The sequence below is a fragment of the Camelus ferus genome, chromosome 15 (genome assembly GCF_009834535.1).
Source record: "Camelus ferus isolate YT-003-E chromosome 15, BCGSAC_Cfer_1.0, whole genome shotgun sequence".
Taxonomy (NCBI): Eukaryota; Metazoa; Chordata; class Mammalia; order Artiodactyla; family Camelidae; genus Camelus; species Camelus ferus.
The window spans coordinates 51,792,526-51,812,768 of NC_045710.1; the positions used below are offsets into that span (position 1 = coordinate 51,792,526).

The 20,243-nt window shown below is 35.1% G+C and overlaps 1 protein-coding gene across 7 annotated transcripts in view; it reads left to right on the forward strand.

Annotated features, from left to right (window-relative positions):
* Positions 1-20,012, forward strand: part of ZNF638 (zinc finger protein 638) — a 108,996-nt gene extending 88,984 nt beyond the window's left edge. For 2 of the 7 annotated variants that reach the window (XM_032497783.1, XM_032497788.1), the window contains exons 19-29: positions 36-170; positions 1,775-1,900; positions 4,820-4,857; positions 9,147-10,368; positions 10,977-11,042; positions 12,941-13,895; positions 14,704-14,808; positions 16,122-16,310; positions 17,186-17,287; positions 18,036-18,154; positions 19,692-20,012. In XM_032497783.1, the coding sequence (XP_032353674.1) occupies positions 36-170; positions 1,775-1,900; positions 4,820-4,857; positions 9,147-10,368; positions 10,977-11,042; positions 12,941-13,895; positions 14,704-14,808; positions 16,122-16,310; positions 17,186-17,287; positions 18,036-18,154; positions 19,692-19,757 (3,123 nt within the window). In that variant the 3' untranslated portion in view covers positions 19,758-20,012. Of the gene's footprint in view, positions 1-35; positions 171-1,774; positions 1,901-4,819; positions 4,858-9,146; positions 10,369-10,976; positions 11,043-12,940; positions 13,896-14,703; positions 14,809-16,121; positions 16,354-17,185; positions 17,288-18,035; positions 18,155-19,426; positions 19,554-19,691 lie in introns of those variants that run through there. The other 5 variants (XR_004326408.1, XM_032497784.1, XM_032497785.1 and 2 more) reach the window with 5 other exon arrangements.
* The last annotated feature ends 231 nt before the right edge of the window (positions 20,013-20,243 follow it).

Sequence of the window (20,243 nt, forward strand, 5' to 3'; positions counted from 1 at the left end):
TTCTGTGCTGTCTCTTAAAAAAAAAAAAACTATAGGCAAATGTAGATAAAATTTACGATCGATTTGTACATCTTGATAACTTACCAGAAGATGGACTTCAGTGTGTACTTTGTGTTGGACTCCAGTTTGGAAAAGTGGATCACCACATACACATGAGTAATAAAAACAAGGTAAAAAGATCCCTCCTATTTCAGCTGTATATTCTGTAGGGAACATGTATGTACTGAACCATGTATTCTTATGGTCTGCAACTTTGAATTCAGCTTCTGAACTGAAGCATCTGTAAACATTAATCAGTGTCTTAGAATTATGATAAACCAGCATATTTTCTCCTGCGCTGTGATTGGAAGGAAGAGATGCTCTCTCTGTCTCTCCCCCCTCTCAGAACTCCTAGTTTTAAAAGGAAATAAAACTTGCACAAGGGAATATGTGCAAAGAACATCATCTTATGGGGAAGTTTAGACTTGAGCTCATCTAGCCTTTATTACCTTTGTAACCTTGGCTAAGTTGGTTTACAGTTTTAATTTTTATTTGTAAAACCAGGTATTTTCTAAAGTCCCTTCCAGCCGTAAAACACAGAGATTAGTGTTAGATGGAAAGAAGTAGAAAATGATCATTCCTTACTTCGTGATTGGCTTCTTTCCTTAAAAGAAATTGTTATCCTCTTTACATTTACTATGCCCTCTGTCTTTTCTGTTTAATTCAGATGTGTCCATTAAAATCATATTTTCTTTATTATTTTATAATTAGGTCAACCATATATTACCTAGAATGGTAGATAGGGTTTTATAGCAAAATTGGCAGTGTTTGCTTTTATAGCAAAGTTGACGGTGCTTCATTAAAAGATGTCTAATTGACCAAAAAGTAGATACTTATTTCTTTGACGTACTGAGTGATACATGGAGCATGTTTGGTACTTCAGAAACAGTGTGACCTAAGATGGAAGGGAAATGACAGATGGCATAAAGAATTCAGAACTTGTACTTTAGATGGTTTTAATCCCATCTTTAAAAATATATACTGTTTTTTTTTCAGTTTTGCCTTGACTTTGCAACATTTAAAAAATATTTTCTCTTGTTTACTTTGAAATGAGGACTAACCTTACTTTTTTGTAATCACATGTTTTGAAGTGTGGAAGAAAAAATATTTTTAAAAACTAAATTTTTTATTGTGGTAAAGTATGCATAACAAAACTTACCATTTTAACAATGTTTAAGTTTTAAGTTCAGTGGCATTAAGTAGATTCACAGTGTTATACAGCCATCACCACTATCCATCTCCAGAACTTTTTCATTTTCGCGAACTGAAACTCCCTGTCCATTAAACAGTAACTCCCCATCCCCCTTTTTCCTGGCAACCACCATTCTTCGTTCAACTTTCTGTCTCTATGAATTTGACTACTTTAGGTACCTCATAGTAAGTGGAATCCTACAATTTTTGTCCTTTTGTGTTTGGCTTATTTCACTTAGCATAATTTCTTCTAACATGTGTTGTAGCATCTATCAGAATTTCGTTCCTTTTGAGGTTGAATGATATTCCATTGTATGCGTATGCCACATATCCACTCATCTGCTGATTGACACTTCAGTTGCTTCTAACATTTGGCTGTGTGAACAATACTGGTATGAACGTAGGTGTACAAATAACTGTTTTGAGTCCTGGCTTTCAGTTCTTTTGGGTACATACCGAAAAAATAAAATTGCTGGATAATATGGTAATTCTGCTTTTAATTTTGTAAGGAACTATTAACTATACTTTTTTGTTTACTCCAAAGGCAATTCTTCAGTTAGATAGTCCTGAAGCTGCTCAATCAATGTACAGCTTTCTGAAACAAAATCCACAGAACATAGGTGACCATGTATTGACCTGCACATTGTCTCCAAAGATGGATTCATTGAAGGTAAGATTATTTTGTATCAATTTTTGTGCTTTTAGAAAATGAAAAAAGCTTAAAGGTCATTCTCCCAAAAGTAGAAGATATACTCAGAAGGTAATTTGGAGAATTATTCTTGGTCAGTAGTCAACTGGTTCTGAGTTTGGATACACTTGGTTTTAAAATTTTATTTTGCAATCACTATTCTAATTTTCATGGTTTATGGAATAGTACAAATTTGTCTAAATGTGAATAAATTGAGGTAATTTTGGAAAATGTAGTATATTCATTGTTACTTACTATGGACATATGTGCAGAGTGATTCCATGTATATAGTATGATAATCTCCAGACTGCAGAATCTACAGAGTCCATTTTGATTTCCTTCTGATAGAAAGTTCATTTATTTGTTTAAATTATTATAAACTCTGTTCTTGTATAAGAAACAAGATGTTAGATTCTTGGCTTGCATAGTGATAATCTATGAAAACTATAAATAGTCTGCCTATGGAAGAATTAAATTCAAACTCAGATGTTTTCTCTTTCTAATAGTTTTATTGTATCTCAGTGAAAAGTAAATAGGGAGGTAAATAAAGCCTTATCTTTGGTGTCTGCATGTTTTTTCTTAATCTGCCAAAAATCTTGTGCTAGCTCAAAAAAAATAATTCCACCATCTAAATCCAAATTAAAGTACATTTAAGTAAATGCACCATGGTAGGTACTGACTTAAGCACAAATTTGAATGGCTTGTTTAACCTGATTTCAGAAAAAAATTTTAAAGTTTTTAGCATTTTTTTCCTCAACAGAACCTGTAGTTTAAAAATTTTGTGGGTTTGATACATGTTTCAGGTTATTACTTTCAACTGTGTTCAGAATTAGAATAAACTCTGGCTATACAGAAATTTTCTTCCAGAAATATGGTCCCAAGGTCCCGAGTAGACTTAATGAAACAAGTGGAAATTATATGAAACCTCTGCCTGAATTAATGCTTTGCTTCCCAGGTCCTTACTCAGCCTTATTCTGACTCAGCTCATTAAGTTGGAGAGCACAATTGACTTATTATAGAAGACTTATTAGCTCCACTACTGATAAGAGAGCCTCCTAATCTTGAGCATGACACATAGTGTCCATTATATCCATTCAACAAATCATAAGTCGAGGCAAGTAGACTAATTTCAAGATACTGCAATGGTCTATATGAAAAGGAGTGAAAGCCTAAGCTAGACTATGAAATGGAAATAAATTCTGCCCCCACATTTTTTAATAACAGTTTTAAATTTACCATGTTCATAATGAATTAGCATCCTGTGTTACCCTCTCTTTAACACCCTCCCCCCATTTTTGTTAACCTGTAGTGTTACTTCCACAGGTAGTACATTACAGCCTTTAATTCTATAACTATAGTAACCTTGCATACAAAGCATGAAGGCTTAATTCTAAGTGCCGAAAACCAATACCTGCATTTTTGATACCTTGACTGAAATATTTAATGAGTGCGTAAGGAAAATAATGAAAGAGTAAAGAAATAGGTGTCAGTAACTTGCACACGCAGAAGTGTCTTACATTCAGTCATTTTTCAAAATGATGCTGTGTTTTTGTTTTCTTCAGTATTTGAATTATGGCTTTCCTGTATAGTTTAGTTTTTTGTTGTTCTTGAGAGGGAAAAAGAAGACTGTCTTCATGTTACTCGGTTATATAACTTAATTACTGTTTGTTGAATAGAATCTACTCTCCTTTTCAGAGCTGTTCTTCTGACACCCTGTTTAAATTTATGGCCATTTGCTTCATAAGCACCTATATACCTTTGATTTTTTGTTTATTGCTCTTCTGAGTTACTTCTGTTATTCCTTGGACTCTATCTCCTACTCTCTTAGATTACTTTTCTGTTTGCTAGAAGACGCTGTCAGATAATTTTTTCAGAAAGTATGTGTGGACGGTAACCTTTCTGATTTCCTTGCATATTTGGAAATAACTATTTTGTTCTTACGTATTTCATTGATAGTATGTCTGGGTGGAGAATTCCATGCTCAGGTTGTTCTTCCTTTTATTTTGTTTTTCTTAACCAATGTTAAGGAGAAGGCTGATTCCAGCCATACCTTTTTTATGTATTCTATTTTTTTCTCTCTGAAAGCTTTTAGCATTTATTTATTAATTCATTAAACAGTTACCTAATTCCTTCTCTATGCCAGCACTGTTTTAGACTTCAGAAAACATTGGTAAACAGAGGAGTCAGTGTCCCAGTCCTCAAAGAGCTTCTATTTTAGTGGAGGAGACAGACTATAAATAGATTAAGATATATGTATGTGTGTATACACATATTTAAAAGGATTATTGTTAAATTTTGTCCAGCACTTTTACATGTTTGGAGTAGAAAACTTTTTCTTTTAAGGCCTTTAATAAAAATATTTTGGAGGGAGGAGGTAATTAGGCTTATTTTATTTTTAGAGGAGGTACTGGGGATTGAACACAGGACCTTTTGCATGCCAAGCTTGCGCTCTACCACTTGAGCTATACCCTCACCCCCCGAGTAGAAAACTTTTTAAGTCAGCTGGTCTCCCTTATAAAAAAGTCTTTCAAAATAATAATTGCATGAAAAAGATGTTGATATTTCAGGTTAGTTGTTTTTATTCTTAGCAAAAGCTGGTATTTCTGGGCTTTTAAAGTTAAAAAGTTTCTTATTTATATCATCATTATGGAAACTCATTTTTCTCATTAATTGCTATGTGTCATTCTGTCTAATCTTACTTAGTGCTCTTTATCTAAAAATGAGAAAAAATTCTAGAGTCTGATAGTTATGTGGACACTGAAAACTAGCTGTTTTGAGATATTTTAAGGTGTGGTTTTGTTTTCTTAGCTTAGATTTTAAGAACTGAAAATACTGCGTTAATGGGTTAAATATTTAAATCCTGTAGAATAGCCTCTTACAAAATGTGGAATTATATTACAGGCTGAAGCTGAGAAAGACCCAGAACTAGGAAAAGAAAGGTATGTTGTTTTAAGTTTGCTAACATTTTCTATAGTATATAGTTAATTACTGAATTTTATTTCTATACTTCATCGTAATCATTCACTTATAACAAAAAGTTTTTATCTTTCATGATCATTTTGTATGTATGAGTGTTATGAAGGTGTTTTTGGTTTGGTTTTGTTTTGGGAGGTTTTTTTGGTTCTGTTTGACCTAAGGCTTAAACGTTTGTTGTTTGGGGTCTGTTTTAATTATTTAGGGATTTTCTTTTAAGGAAAAGTGAATGTATAAACACAATTTGAATTAAATATATAAATTTGACTTCTTTATGACGTGTTTTGCTAAGACTTTTGAACAGCTCAATTCTGTTACCACTATATTCATTGATTTTTCTATTCCAGAATAGTTAGGTACAGTAGTAAATTTTTAATATTTTTATGTAATCCTTTTAAATTTCACTGACTTTTAAAACCAAAAAGATAATAATTACTATGTATTTCAGTGTAAAACAAAATAATATGTACACTGCTTTATATTTTCAGAGGATGAAAGCTTGTTCTTCAGAATCTACAGTAACTAAACTAGTAACTCATAGTCTTGCTTTCAAGACAGACACAAACACACACCCCTCTTCTTAGTCACTTTCTCATCCTGATGAACTCCACCCTTATCACCACCTTCGTCCCACCAATGAATAACCTCCCTTTTACTGCTTGTTGTTGGGAATCACTGACTGATAATTCTTTCTTCTTTTATACTAGGTGATTTACCCTTATTTCTTAGTCAGTGTAATAAGAGCTTATCAGTTTGAAAGTGTTTAAATACAGAAAGTTTAATTATTTTATTTGATGCACTGCCTAATTATAAGATGCTTAAAAAATAAGAAGTCTTATGGATTTTTCTTCTCAGTGATTAATTTTTATACAATGAAACTTTAAAATGATAAAGATGATTATGAGTACATTAAAAGTATATTGGTAACTTTAAGCAATAGGTTTTTGCTGTATGTGTTTGCATAGCAAGTTTTTAAGTTGCACATCATCATACCAACTATATTTACACACCTGCAAAGTAATACCAGCAGCAGTGCTTGGTAGAAAAGCCCACAGAGGGCTGAGAAGGTAGCAGTGCCACGTGTAGTACTATGAATAGACCTACAGTTTGGCCACAAGTAACTCTGGCTGGTAAGTAAGTAGGCTCTTCCAAAAGTCCATTTTGTATAGTTTCTTTGACAGTTTCTTTTATATCTGAGAGAATGGTTATTGTCTCTGTATTGGTCATTTTCTCTCTCATTGTTTTGACTTCTCTTTTATTTTAAAACCAGGTATGTCTTAATGAATTTACAGATAGTTGTCTAATCTTATAAAATTAATTTTTAAAATTCTAGCACTAATCATTTCTTAATTCCTGCTTTGCAGTCAGTTTTTTCTGACTTGTATGACATTAGAGAAAAAATACATTGGATGTGGCCAAAAACTTCACGTTTCTTTATTGGAGTAAACTGATTCTGGGAAAATGCTGGTGGTTGTTGTGTCTTTTGTTTTTGTTTTAAGGGCTTGCGGGTGCTAATTCATCATGAATATGATCCTATTGCTTATAATTAATGTAAAGTATTTATTTCCTTTTTAAAGAAATCTCACATGGATATATTAATAACTTAATAAAATTCTACATTTTGCCTGTTCTCTCACCACCCCCCCAAGTGAATGTTATTTATTTATTATGTGATTAAGGCTCCAAATATGGATGCAAGATGAAATGTTCACCACTTCATTAACAATGTTGGGAAGTACTCAGTGGCCCTCTGAAATAAATACTAATCTTCAGTGTTGTTAAGTCTCAGTCGAAAGTTTCTCGGAAAGTGTATGGTATGACGCTAACCTTTGTTCTCATGGCCAGCTTTTATTGTGTACATTCTCTGAAGATTTTGAAACCTTGGTGTTATGGAGGGATGGGAGTAGGACAGGAGGGTGGGAAACTAGGTATCTGTATCCTGAATCTAGCCCTCCTGCAATCCTTTTTAGGGCCATTTCCCAGAATATGATTGTGTTTTCTTTGATCTTTTAGAAGACTTTTTTTTTTTAACTCTGGTATTAATTTTGTTTATTTGACATCTCAAACTGACTTTCCAAGCTTACTTGATGAACACTGAAACTTTTTACTATGTTAGCCAGAATACTAGATATTAATTTTTAGAAAATTAATCCTATGAAGAAAGCACTTGGCAATTTTAAAAGATTGACACAAGAACAAATATGGAATTAAGCCATTTTTCAAAATAGGTTTGTGCTCTCTGTTTGAAGTATGGAACTTGCACAGTGATTCATTTTGTATAAAAGATAATAGCTTTTTAAATTTATTGACAAGATATAAATAGGTAAAGGGGAAGGACTTGCTATACCCTAGAGCCAGGAATCAAAATCTCCATTGTTACCCTTCTAGCCCAGTAAACTGGTGTTTTTGTATAGCCCTAATTTGTAAAGCCTTTAGGGTTAATGTCCTCTTATGTAATGAGGCAGGAATTTAAATTCAGTCTTCATTATTGGAAATGAGTCTTGTAACCTAAAAATGAAAGATTATTTTTTGAGAAAAAATATTTACATAACTGCTGTAACTGAACATCACAACTTTTCCTTATCTTTGTCATATTTGTACTTGGCAACAAGTTTTATTTTGACTTGTCTTAAGAATTTGGAACATTGGAAATTAGTCTTTGTTATTTTTGAATATAAGGGATGTGAATTATTTCAAATAAAAAAGCTTAAAACCCTTTCATCATACAAAGGGTAGCTTATACAAATGAATAGAATACACGTTGATTAAGGTCTGTGATTACTGACTTTTTAACTTAAATAAATTCCTCAGATTTTTTGGCCTTAACTTTTCTTCAAAAGATATTTCTTTGATCTCTTAGAAAAGTTTTCTCCTTTGGAAGTTTAAACTTAACGATCTTTTGTGGAGGGAAGAATGGTTTATTGGCTCATATGATTGGACCCTGATGTGGTAGTGCTTACTTCTTCCAAACTTCTGAAATATTATTAACATCTCAAGATACAAATAAACGTCATCTTACATTAACCTGAGAGTATATGGCCACCCTGTGAGAAGCGTATCAAAGGGGATGTCTCATCCCCTCCTTCCTTAAAAAGTAGGGGGAAAAGTCAATACTGAGATACTGATATGGCATGATCACTTTCTGGTGTCTTTTTCCAACCTGCTGCTATTCTGATGTACTTAAGTGAATGTATCTCTTAAACTTTAATTTGTGTTGATAGCGTGCTGAACATTGTCTTCAGAAGCTAAGAAGCTAAGATTTTCCTTAATACTCTTCAAGAAAACCGCTGATGTATGGAGCATTAATATCAAAACAGTTTATCCTCTCTGTGTCAGTGAAAATAGTTGAACCACATACTTTTAAAAATGTTGGATTTCGGAGGACCATGGTGAAATGAGATCAATCGCATGTACTTGCCGTGTATTTTCTGCATTTCTTCTGAATAATTTTACTTAAAATCTTAAGTTATGTATTGTAATCTTAAATTATTCTCTGTAACTGGAAAGATTTCTTTTAACATATTTCTTCTAATAATATACCCAAAGGCACATATTTTATAATAAGACTACGTGTTTATGTTAAGGTGATTCTATTCGCTTTGCCTCTAACTTTAAATCTCCAAAAGTGTATTTATATTTCCAAAGAAAGTTTTCTTTTAAGTATTACTAATAAATACAGTTCTTGGGAAATTAAAAACAAATCTGTTACACATCCAAAAAAAAGAAGTGGTTAGAGTCTGGCCTATCATTTTCTGTTTATCTTCCTTTTAGGTAAGGCTCATTTACAAAATTTAGAATTTTAATCCGTAGATCATTAGTTTCATTGTAGAACCATAAACATATTATTTCAGCTACAACTGTTGGGATAATGAGACCTAATGATTTGATATGTCTCAAGTTCACATACGGTCTTCTGATGTCAGAGGCAAACTTGACACAGAAGGAAAAAAATTGGCTGTAACTTACATGAGTGAAAGGATCATATCATATTGCCATTATTTCCTTTTAACTAAAAGAAATCTTCAGTGCAGTGGAGGATCTCTTTAAAATTTTACACTGTTTATATATTTACATCAAAACTTAACCATTTTTAATGCTGATTGGCTGGATTTCCCAATGCTTATTGCTAATGCATCAGGAAGTCTTAACAATTAGCATTGACAGGATTATTTATGATGGTTGATTCTCATCATAGTTTGATTTTTGTTTGTGTTTTTCGTTTGTGTTCTTTTTGTTTGTTTTTAAATACTTTTAGCCCTGACTTGAAAAACAGTCCAGTTGATGAAAGTGAGGTGCAAACAGCAGCTGATAGTCTCTCTGTTAAACCTAGTGAGGTTGAAGAAGAATCTGTTCCCAACATTCAAATAGGAACTTCTATACAGCAGGAAGAGCCTTGTGAGGAAGAACCTGAAAAAGCACTGTGTGACTCTGACTTTGTTATTGAAACGTTGGAAGTTGAAACCCACGGAGAGGAGGTCAAAGTGGAAATTCCTCTTGTAGCATCCACTCCAGGCAGTATTGACTTATTCACTGACAATGTAGAGGAGTCTGTTTTAAATCAACAGGTGTATACCAGTGACTTTGAGAAGGAAGAGGCAGAAATTATTAACCCTGAAACAGAATTATCAACATCTGATAGTGTATTTATAGAAGAAGGGAACATCAAAGGAATTCTAGAAGACTCGCCATGTGAAGCAGAAGATTTCTTTTCTGGGATTACACAGTCTATGATAGAAGCTGTAGCTGAAGTAGACAAACATGAAACTGTTTCAGAAATAATACCATCTACTTGTGTTGTGGCCTTAGTACCGGGAATTTCCACTGGGGATGAGCAGGCAGTGAGCACAAAGGGAATTTCTGAAAAAAGTAACATGGATGAAAAGGAGGAGAATGAATTAAATACCAAGGAAACCAGAATGGATCTGCAAATGGGAATAGAGAAGGCTGAGAAGAATGATGATAGGATGGTTGCAGAGAAGTTGGAAAAGATTGTGGCTACCATAAAAGAAAAGCCTGCAGAAAATTCAGTGACCAAAGTATGCCCAAATAAAGGAGTGGGTCAGGCCAATAAGCCTGATGAAACTAGTAAAATCAGTATGCTGGCTGCATCAAATGCATCTAGCAGTAAATCAAGCATCAAGGCTGGTATGATCTCTCCAAAGGCAAAAGCTACGGCCTCAAAATCTGAAAATCAGAAAAGTTTTCTAAAATCTGTACTCAGAGATCAAATAAATGCAGAAAAGAAACTTTCAGCCAAGGAATTGGGTCTGCTTAAACCTACAAGTGCCAGGTCAGGCTTGGCTGAAAACAGCAGTAAATTGAAACCCACTCAGAGCGGTGTTACCAGAGGAGGCAGTGGAAGGATCTCAGCCCTGCAAGGCAAGGATTCTAAACTGGATTACAGGGATATTACAAAACAATCTCAGGAAACAGAGGCTAAACCTTCCGTCATGAAACGGGATGACAGCAACAATAAGGTGAGGCGGGTAGGAAGAGCGGCCCAGAGTATCCTTGAAGTGATTAGCTCTCTGCTGTAGCTAAGGAGTAGGAGATGTAATCTTGTTTTATGCTTTCACCTCCTCACTCCCTTCACCCCCAAGCTCCCATTTCCCTTTCTTAAATGATTCCTTTGATTTAAACCAATAGACACTTAGAATAATAAGCTCAAGTTTGTAATTTATTAACAGGTTTGAAAGCATTGTTTGGATAAAATGTGGTCAGAAATACAACTGTGTTTAAAAAGTCTGCAGTGAATCTCCTAAGGTGATTTAGCGCTCTGCTTCTGAATGGGAAACCGGTTTTCTCTTTTAAATTGAAGCTTCCTGTATCAGCTTACTGACTGCCCAACTTAGACATTGTGCCTATAGGGAAGAAAAGATCAGTAAAACTGAATTTGACTACAACTTATGGAGATGATGCCTGTACTGTTAACTGATTGTTGACTTAGCTTGGTATACCTGTTAAATATTTGTATAAATGAACGTGTTTGGATACTGTTTGCTGTTTGAATTCTTTTTTGTTTTAAAGAACATTAATAACCTCTTTATAAATTCTGTTTTTCTGTATTTCTTATTTAATATTTCAGACTTCGACTGGGCAAAACACTAAGAATCCTAAAAGCACCACTGGTAGAAGTTCCAAATCCAAAGAGGTAAGAAATAGGCCACTCATATTAACCCATCTAGTCCATCACTCCATGAAAGAGTTCATCTACTGTGTAACTTGTGTCTTTCCTGCAATGACTAGTTTGATAACAAGAGACAGGAATGAGAAATTTACCTTTGACCTCCATCACCAGTTCTTTATCTGACCTTGAGCTAAGTTAAATAGTTTGTGTTCTTGGTGGAGGGCAAAAAGTTACACAGGGGTGGAAAGGGAATTAGAGTAGGAAGACACCTCCAGTCTCGTATCGATAGGAGTTCGTTATAAATGCATCTGTGTAAAGGAGACTGGTGTTTAACTGGAGTCCTCTCCATTTTGTGGTCCTTTGGGTATAGCTTAGTTTAACCCACTGGATGGGCTCTAAGATTTATTTTCTTGGTACTGGCCTCTACTGCCAAATAAACATAGAACAGTTTATATTTGATTGTTTGGTATTTTAGGTTTCCATCATTCATAGGATATTTTTTCAGTTACTGTATTTTTTCCCTTGGTAGGGAATAAATTAAGGCCGATTTTGTTGGGGCAAGGAGAAATGTCAGTAGTTTAAGAAGCAGAAATAAGGATTGTGGTTCGTTCCATGGCTTAATAAATTGATAGTACAATTGCTTACAGATTTCTCCCCCCACCCCAAAATTACAGAGTATATATTCTGATATCATTATTATATTTGCTAGTAATTGACCATTGATAGCATACTAAATGTGTAGGAGGGCTGCCAGGAATTTATTTTCTTTAGTATTGGCACCATATTTCAAATTACAGATACTGTTTTTTATCAGGTGCAGTTCTATTTGGCTTTAATAATTTTTCCATATAACTTTCTCACAAAAAAAAAAACCTCATATAGGCATACCTCACAGATACTACAGGAAGATGCAGCTGCACATCTAGCACAAGCTCTAGTCACTGTGGATGAAGTACTTCCAGACCACCATAGTAAAGGGAATATTGCAATAAATGCAAGTCACGTGAATTGTTTTGGTTTCCCAGTGCATATAAAAATGTTTATACTATACTGTACTCTAATAAGTGTGCAGTAGCGTTATGTCTTCAAAAACAATGTACATACCTTCATTAAAAAATACCTTATTGCTGAAAAATGCCAACCATCATCTGAGCCTTTATTGAGTCGTGATCTTTTTGCAGTAGTAACATTGAAGATCGCTGACCAGAGATCACCACAACAAATAAAATAATATTAAAGGTTTGAAATATTGTGAGAATTACCAAAATGTACAGACATGAAGTTAGCAAATGCTGTTGGGAAAATGGCGCCAGTAGACTTGCTCATTGCAAAGTTATCACAAGTCTTCAATTTGTAAAAAATGTATTATCTGTGAAGTGCAATAGAACAAGATATGCCTGTACTTAGTATTGCATATCTTAAAATACGTATTATATAAATTTTTTTGTGTATATATATAAATTGATCAATGGAATAATCTAGTTAGCTACTAACTTTCTAGTTGCCTTTGAGGTGCTTTTAATAGTCCACAGTCTCCAAAACACTTGCTAGATATTATTTAACATATGGAACAGTAAATTCTTTACATTATATTAATTGTTTGATAAATGCTTTAAATATAGTATTTTTGTGCATCATGTTTCAAAACTTGTACATCATTTAGGAAATAGCTGTAATCTTACTGAAATTAAGTAAAGGTGGAATTAGATTGATATATTAGGATTTTACCTTCTGTGTTATTTTGTAGATTTATTTGTAGGGCTTTAAAAAATATAACTAATATTAGTTTTAGGAAACGTGTCTACACTGAAATTCTCACAAATGATATTGCACATTTATTGAGACTGTTTGGAACCTGGCCAGTTGTCAGTAGTTGTTCACAATTCTGCGTTTTGTTTTGCTTTTCTTAACTTTTCCAACAGGAACATTTATTTCCATTTAATTTGGATGAATTTGTTACTGTGGATGAGGTTAGAGAAGAAGTGAATCCTTTTCAAGCCAGACAGAATCCACTAAAAGGAAAAAGGAAAGAAGCTCTCAAAAATACCCCCTCCTCTGAACTTAACTTAAAGAAGAAGAAGGGGAAAATCTCTGCTCCTCGCATGGTTGAGGGAGAATTATCTTTTGTGACACTGGATGAGATCGGGGAAGAGGAAGATGCAGCTGCACCTCTAGCACAAGCTCTGGTCACTGTGGATGAAGTAATTGATGAAGAAGAAATAACTATGGAAGAAATGGTAAAAAATTCAAATTCACTTCTTACATTAGACGAGTTAATTGATCAAGATGATTGCATTTCCCACAGTGAAGCTAAAGATGTCACTGTACTGTCTGTGGCTGAAGAACAAGATCTTCTCAAACAGGAACGCTTGGTGACTGTGGATGAAATCGGAGAAGTAGAAGAACTACCGTTAAATGAGTCCACAGACATAAGTTTTGGCACTTTAGGTACTAAAGGAGATGAGGGAAATACTGGGAGGGATTCCATTGGGTTCATTTCTTCTCAAATGCCTGAAGACCCTTCCACTTTAGTTACTGTAGATGAGATCCAGGATGACAGCAGTGACCTGCATTTAGTGACTTTAGATGAAGTAACTGAAGAGGATGAAGACTCTCTGGCAGATTTTAACAACCTTAAAGAAGAGCTTAATTTTGTTACTGTTGATGAAGTTGGAGAGGAGGAGGATGGAGACAGCGATTTAAAAGTGGAGCTAGCACAAAGCAGAAGTGACCATCCCACCGAAAAAAGAGGGGATAGAAAAAAGAGATCTGTGGACACAAAGAAGACAAAACTTGAAGCTTTGTCCCAAGTGGGCCCAGTAAATGAGAGTATTATGGAAGAAGATCTGAAAACCATGATTGAAAGACACTTAGCAGGTAGATGCCTAAAAGTGGTAGTTTTTGTTTTATGGGAGGACTACATTTAAAATTTTTTAAGTATATGTTGCAGCCATTACTAATAATTTCACTGTTTTGACATAAGAAGCCGACAGGTTTACAGCCAAATGGTATTTTCCAAATAAATGTGTTCAAGTTTCACAAATTTCTTTTAGTTCAGAAGCAGACAATACCCCCAAGGTACTATATATACCTTAAGAAAAATTGATGAAACCAGAAAGCAAACTGGAGTGCCCATTAGAATTGGAATGAAAATTATATGTTTGTATTTTTGGGAAAGCATAGCTTTTGATAAATAGAAGGATGTTTATATCAGACTGCCTCCTAGCTTTTGCTTAGACTTAGGATTTAGAAAAATTTGTGAAGGTACCATTTCACTTTTAAGTAATATTTTGATGGTATAGAATAACAGGTCAGCTCACTCAGTACTTTAGGGAGATCAAAATAATTTTCAATACAAAAATCTTGAAAGATTTAACCAAACTAAGAATAAAAAATACTAGTAGGGTCCCACAGTCTTGTGGAATAAAATAAAAAATATGTGTAGGATCATTGAAGAAAGCAGGTAGGAAGGTGTAATTTTGATCAAGATAAATGGGAAGATAAAAGGAAAATGCTTAGATTAATGCTGGATGTTTAAAAATAAAATCCTATTTTAACCTAGAAATAAGTTTCCTTCCCAAATTTGAGTAATATCTATCTTGTTTGCAGGGAAAAAAAAGTTAAACTTAAAAGCAATTTAAATTCTGTTACTGTGGCAATAAAGGAGACTTTCTCTTTTTTAAAGCTAAAGTGCCAACCAAGAGAGTTAGAATTGGGAAAACACCACCATCAGAAAAAGCTGTTATGGCAGAACCAGTGAAAGGTGAAGAGGCCTTCCAAATTAGTGAAGGTAAAGCAGGATTGATAGAAGTGAGGTGGTTAAAGTTCCAAAGATCTACCATTTAAGAAGAAGAATAGAAAAACAGTGAACTGGGCAGAGGGAGGAGTGAGGGGGTGGGGGAAGGCAGCCTTACAATGACTAGATCTGGATGAAGATTTTTGTCTTTGTAACTCACAGAGATAATGGAACACAATGGAGTGGGATAATAAAGACAGTCCTGTTATAATAGAATGTGACAAATATGTGGAAATGATCCACAATAGGTTATTCTGACCGTATTGCAGCATCAAGTAGAAACCACGTATTAACTAGCTCTTATTTGTGGACCAGATCCCTTGCTTTCTGGATGCTGCCAAGCAACCTGCCAATGAATTAAATAAGATGTCTTAATAACATTAATACGATTTATGTTGAAACAAATAGGGAACAGTGTCTAGTGAGGGAGAATACTCCAGTTACCTACCAAGCATTTGTCATTGTGTCCATTATATTCATAGCAAAATGCTAAAAAAAAGGTAAAAAAAAGAAAAGCACACAGGTCCAGATCTCGAGTTTATTGATTCAGAGAGGTAAAGCAAAAAGTCAATTACTGGTATGATTTAAACAGCACTATAAGGATGTCCCCTGTGTCATTCTCTTTGTAGCACCCTCGTTGCCCTCTTGCTTTTGTATCTTATCTTCTATAAGAAAAAACTACCAGCTGTGATTCAGTTCATTGAGTCTGATCTCAGCTGGGTCCTCAGTGCTGCTCCACTATTTAGGCCTCCTTCCTTTCCCATTTCCTAACCAGGTGTAATAAAAACCTGAAACCCTTCTGTTTGTTGTCAGATTGGATTTACTGAGTTTTTTTCTTCTTAATTTAGTCTTATTTGACTTCTCTGCATCATTTGTTGCTATTGATCCCATACTCTTTCTTGCTCTCTGCCTTGGTTGGCCAAGTGGGTATTCTTCCTTTTTCTGTTCTTTTCTATTACTTTCTCCTTGATACCAAGCCATACCTAGTGGTTTTACTAACTGATAAATGCTTTTAACATGATTTCATGAGGGTTCTCCCCCTCCACCAGAATTTCTGTTGTGACAGGGCAACTTCAGCTACCGGCTTGCTTAGAACTGCCTCACTTCCATGGAAGAATAGAGAGAGGATTGTTTCTTTACTGCTTTTATAACCATGTATTTTCATTAGTGGACAATATGTTTGACAAAAGAACCTAGCTTAAGAAAAAGTCATTTTTTAAACGATTTTTAACTTAAAATTTTTGTTTTAATCTATTAAACTTATTATGTAATTATATATAATATATTATTATTGTTGTTGTTGCTAGATAAAGGTGCCTTTGGAGTGGCAAGAGAAAATGTGTTTGAGAGAGATTATTACTCTGGTGAGGGAATAAATTTTTGTAGCAAGAGACCAGAGGCTGTTTTAACCATCAAGTCAAGAAAAGGAAGAGACAGCTTTTTTAATCGACCATCTTTGGGCTTGGTGACTGATAAATTCGAGGAAAAAGAGAAGAGTAAATAATGATTTCATCGTTTGTAGCCATCCCCTCACATCTGGTTGGTAACGAGTAGCCTAATTGCATGGGGAAAGCACTGAACTTGAAGTCGCAAGTCTGCCACTTACTCAGTATGCAATCTTGGACAGATCAGTCTTTACAACTCTCTTGGTTTTGTTCTCTCCATCTGTGAAGAAATAGGGCTAATAATGACTTGACCTGTGTATCTCACACAAGATAAAAGCTAAATGAATGGCATATATGGGAAAGGGATTTGTCAAGTACCGTACAACAGTTAGGTATTTCAGCTACTGAGGGCAACCGGAATTGCTCGAAACTAGTTTTTGTTTTGTCTTCCTCTCATCTATTATGCAGTCTGCTAATAGCACTGAGTGCCTCTTAGATGTTAATTCGCTTTGCTGGGCTTGAATGTTTGTAAGTCACTTGTGAGTCTGTCTAACAAGGGTCTTAGTCCATCAGTTTAGGCTCAGTTTTTCTTGACTAGATGGTCTTCAGTACAGGGCGTCAGCATTACTGTCTGCTCTTGTCCTTTTCCCCTTAATCCACACTCTTCCCCCAACCCAGCACTTTGCATACATGTGTTAACTTGCCAGTAACATAGAATTTGAACTTCTTCTGTTACCCTTTAAATTTTTTCTGGAACTATGTATAAATAAAATATGCTATAAGCTTTAGTCCCATATCCTTAAATACATGTAATAAGATTGAACAGATTTACCCATTTATTCCTTTCATAAAGAATCTTGAAAGAGTAGTCAGATGGGATTAACCAAGAAAGATTTACTTAGAGAGATGATTATCTGTGTTAGTTGCACAAAGTAAGTACGTCTATTTTGAATAACTTTCTTTCTTGAAAAATTTAATGACTTTAGTTGATGAAGAATCTGAATTAAAGGATTCAGAACCAGAACGAAAACGCAAGAAGATTGAGGACGACTCTTTAGGGAAATCAATGGCATCTGATGTCCCTGAAGGTAAAGTACAAATGACATTTTTTCCTTATCCATGTGAAATAATCAGTGTTCTGTTGTTTAGATGAGTAATGGGACAACCTTGCTTAGAAGATTATTTTAAGGTGGAAATTAGCACATTGGCATTTCTGAGAACAGTTTATTGAGCTGTGTTTTTACCTAGCAAAGATATTTTTATTGCACTCTTGAAGTCTGGGGTGTGTCTCTTCTTGTATTCCTCAGTGCTTTCTTTGCTACTCTGGTAAAAATTGAGTTCTCCTTGCCTAGGCAGGCATTTCCAGTTGAGTAGAATGTGCTAAAAAAGCTCAGCTGGTAAACTGTTCATGGCCAGCTGAGCTAAGGGCACCTTGTTTGTTTACCCAGTATATTCTTCAAGCAGACTGTTGCCTGTCATTCTGCGTCTTCTTCCTGTTTTTTTTTTTTTAAACAGTAGATTCCTAAGAGGTTTATTTCAAAAACTATTAGGTTCTTTCCTGATGAATTGCTATTTTGAAGAAATTCCATGACATTCTTGGAGGCACTGGAATATTACAGAATTTGTTAAAAAAAAATAAAGACCTCGGTTTTGTGATTAAAGGCTTAATTGTCCTTGATCCCTAGATATACAGCAGTATATGTTATGTATGTATATAAGTATATACTGTGCTTAGTATGTTTATCATGTTTAAATAAATTGATTAACACAGCTGTAGATAAATTATTATTCATTCTTTCCCTCCCTCTTCCCCCTCTCTCTCCCCCTGTCTTCTAGATTTAGACTTCCTTGTACCGAAGGCTGGATTCTTCTGTCCAATTTGTTCCCTCTTCTACTCAGGTGAAAAAGCAATGACAAATCACTGCAAGAGTACACGTCATAAGCAAAATACAGAGGTAAATTTTTTTATTCTCTACTCCTCATAAAACCTTTAAGTGGTCGTATTATAGCCAAAGTACTGATGTCTCCACCCAAAACGTGGATTCCTTCCCTCTGGGAGAACTTTGTAAGGTTTGTGCCAGGATGTTTCTCTTGAGTTCAGAGTCCCGTTCATGTCCTTCACTGTACCTTGCCAGTGACTTCTAGTTTTTATTCCTTTTCCTCTGGCAGCATTTGCCAGAGTAGATGCTGCACATCACTAGTCCCATGTGATATCATCAAAATGTGGAAAACTGTGTATTCTGATGCCCTCTTGCAGAGTCATAGACATAGCATATGTAAGTTTCTGAATTGTCTGACCAAAGAATCCACTAAACTTTAACCCATTTCCTAAACTGACTCAGTCACACCCCTCACTCTGCCCCCTCCCCTTTTAGTTATACATCACTTCGGGAAGCATTTAGAGTAGAACTGTAGAAAGTCACCATTAGCCATAATTGAAACAATGGCTCTGGTTCCTCCTGCATGTTTGAGAGTTGCTTTCTATGTCCTCTGTTTGTGGCACAGACACTCATCTAACATTTATTGAGCTGTTTCTTGCTAGAAGCTTATTCAGTCCCCCCCCCCCATCAACTTTATGAGGTATGTGTATCGTTCCAATTTTAAAGATGAGGAAACAGGCTTAAAGAGTATCTAAACGCAAGTATCTAACCGCAAGGTCACACGGCCGAGCTGTGGCAGATTGAGGATTTGCGTGTCTGGGTCGTTCTAGGCTCGTGTTCAACCGCCGTGCTGTGCTACTTGTGCTCTTGAGTTTATGGCAGTCATTTTTCCATTTGAAATCTTCCACTGGCTTCGCATTACACTTGGAATAATATCCAGACTTCTTATTGTGGGTCTGTAAGGCCCTGCATGATTTGATTCTCTTCGACTTCTCTGATCTCAGTTTTTTATTGCTTGCTGTTTTCCAGCTTTTCTGGCTCTCTTTGTTTTATTTTTCATACAAGAAAGGCCCCTTTGCTGCCTTCACGCCTTGATACCGCTCTTCCTTTGCCCTGTCTCAGACCCCCTTGGATAGCTGATTTTTCCTCATCTTTTAGATCTAGGCTCAAATAATAGCTTCCCAGAAAGGCCTTTGCCTAAGAAAGACCTAGCTTAAGGTAGAGCTCTCCTCCCACCCCCAAAAAGGTTCAGTCTCATTTGCTTTACTGTATTTCTTCCCTTGATAATGCTTACCACCACCCGTATTATCTTGTTTGTTTATTTTTTTGTTTTTCTTCCCCCACTAGAATGTAAGCTCCGTGAGGTAAAGGGCCTTACCTATCTTGTTGACCACTGAGTCCCCAAGCATCAAGCATAATGCCTAGTATATCATAAATATCAGATGATTCATGAATGGAAGGAAGGAATGTTAATGTAAGGCACTGTGTTTCTAATCTTTATTTTGTAGGATCAAAGCGCTTTTAAATTGTAAATGAAATATATTAGATATGTTTGTATACACAGCAAAGCAACATCTAATAAATATTTTATATTATGAATTGCTTTTAACAGAAGTTCATGGCCAAGCAAAGGAAGGAAAAGGAGCAGAATGAGGCTGAAGAAAGAAGCTCTAGGTGATTGGGGGAAAGGGGAAAGAACTCATTAGAAATTCGTTTAGGGTCCAGTTGATTTGTGTATTTTTGTTATCACTTAATTTGTAATTTTTGTTTCAGAAGCAAATATTCATGTTGTACAAATTTCTGATTGCCCTTGATGTAGAGAGACTGATGGGGAAAGTATGATGGGTTTGATTTTTATATCAAATCATCAGGCATGGAGAAATATCTTTTAGAAGTGTTAAATAAATGTTCCTACTGTATATTTAAAATACAAGCTTGTGTTTGTGACTGATTTATTAAGGATTTGCCTGCCTCTGATTGCAGACAGGCTTCTTGCAACCACTGTGGCTCGGGATATTTGGATTTTCTTCGTGTATTACTGGAAGTCACAGACATGACCGTGTTTGCCTTTGTTTCAGCCATCCTTGTACAGGTCATAGACTTCTTAAAACTCTCAGTTTTTCTGGATAAAATTAGATTATGGCGTGTTTGGCCCAGGTAGGTT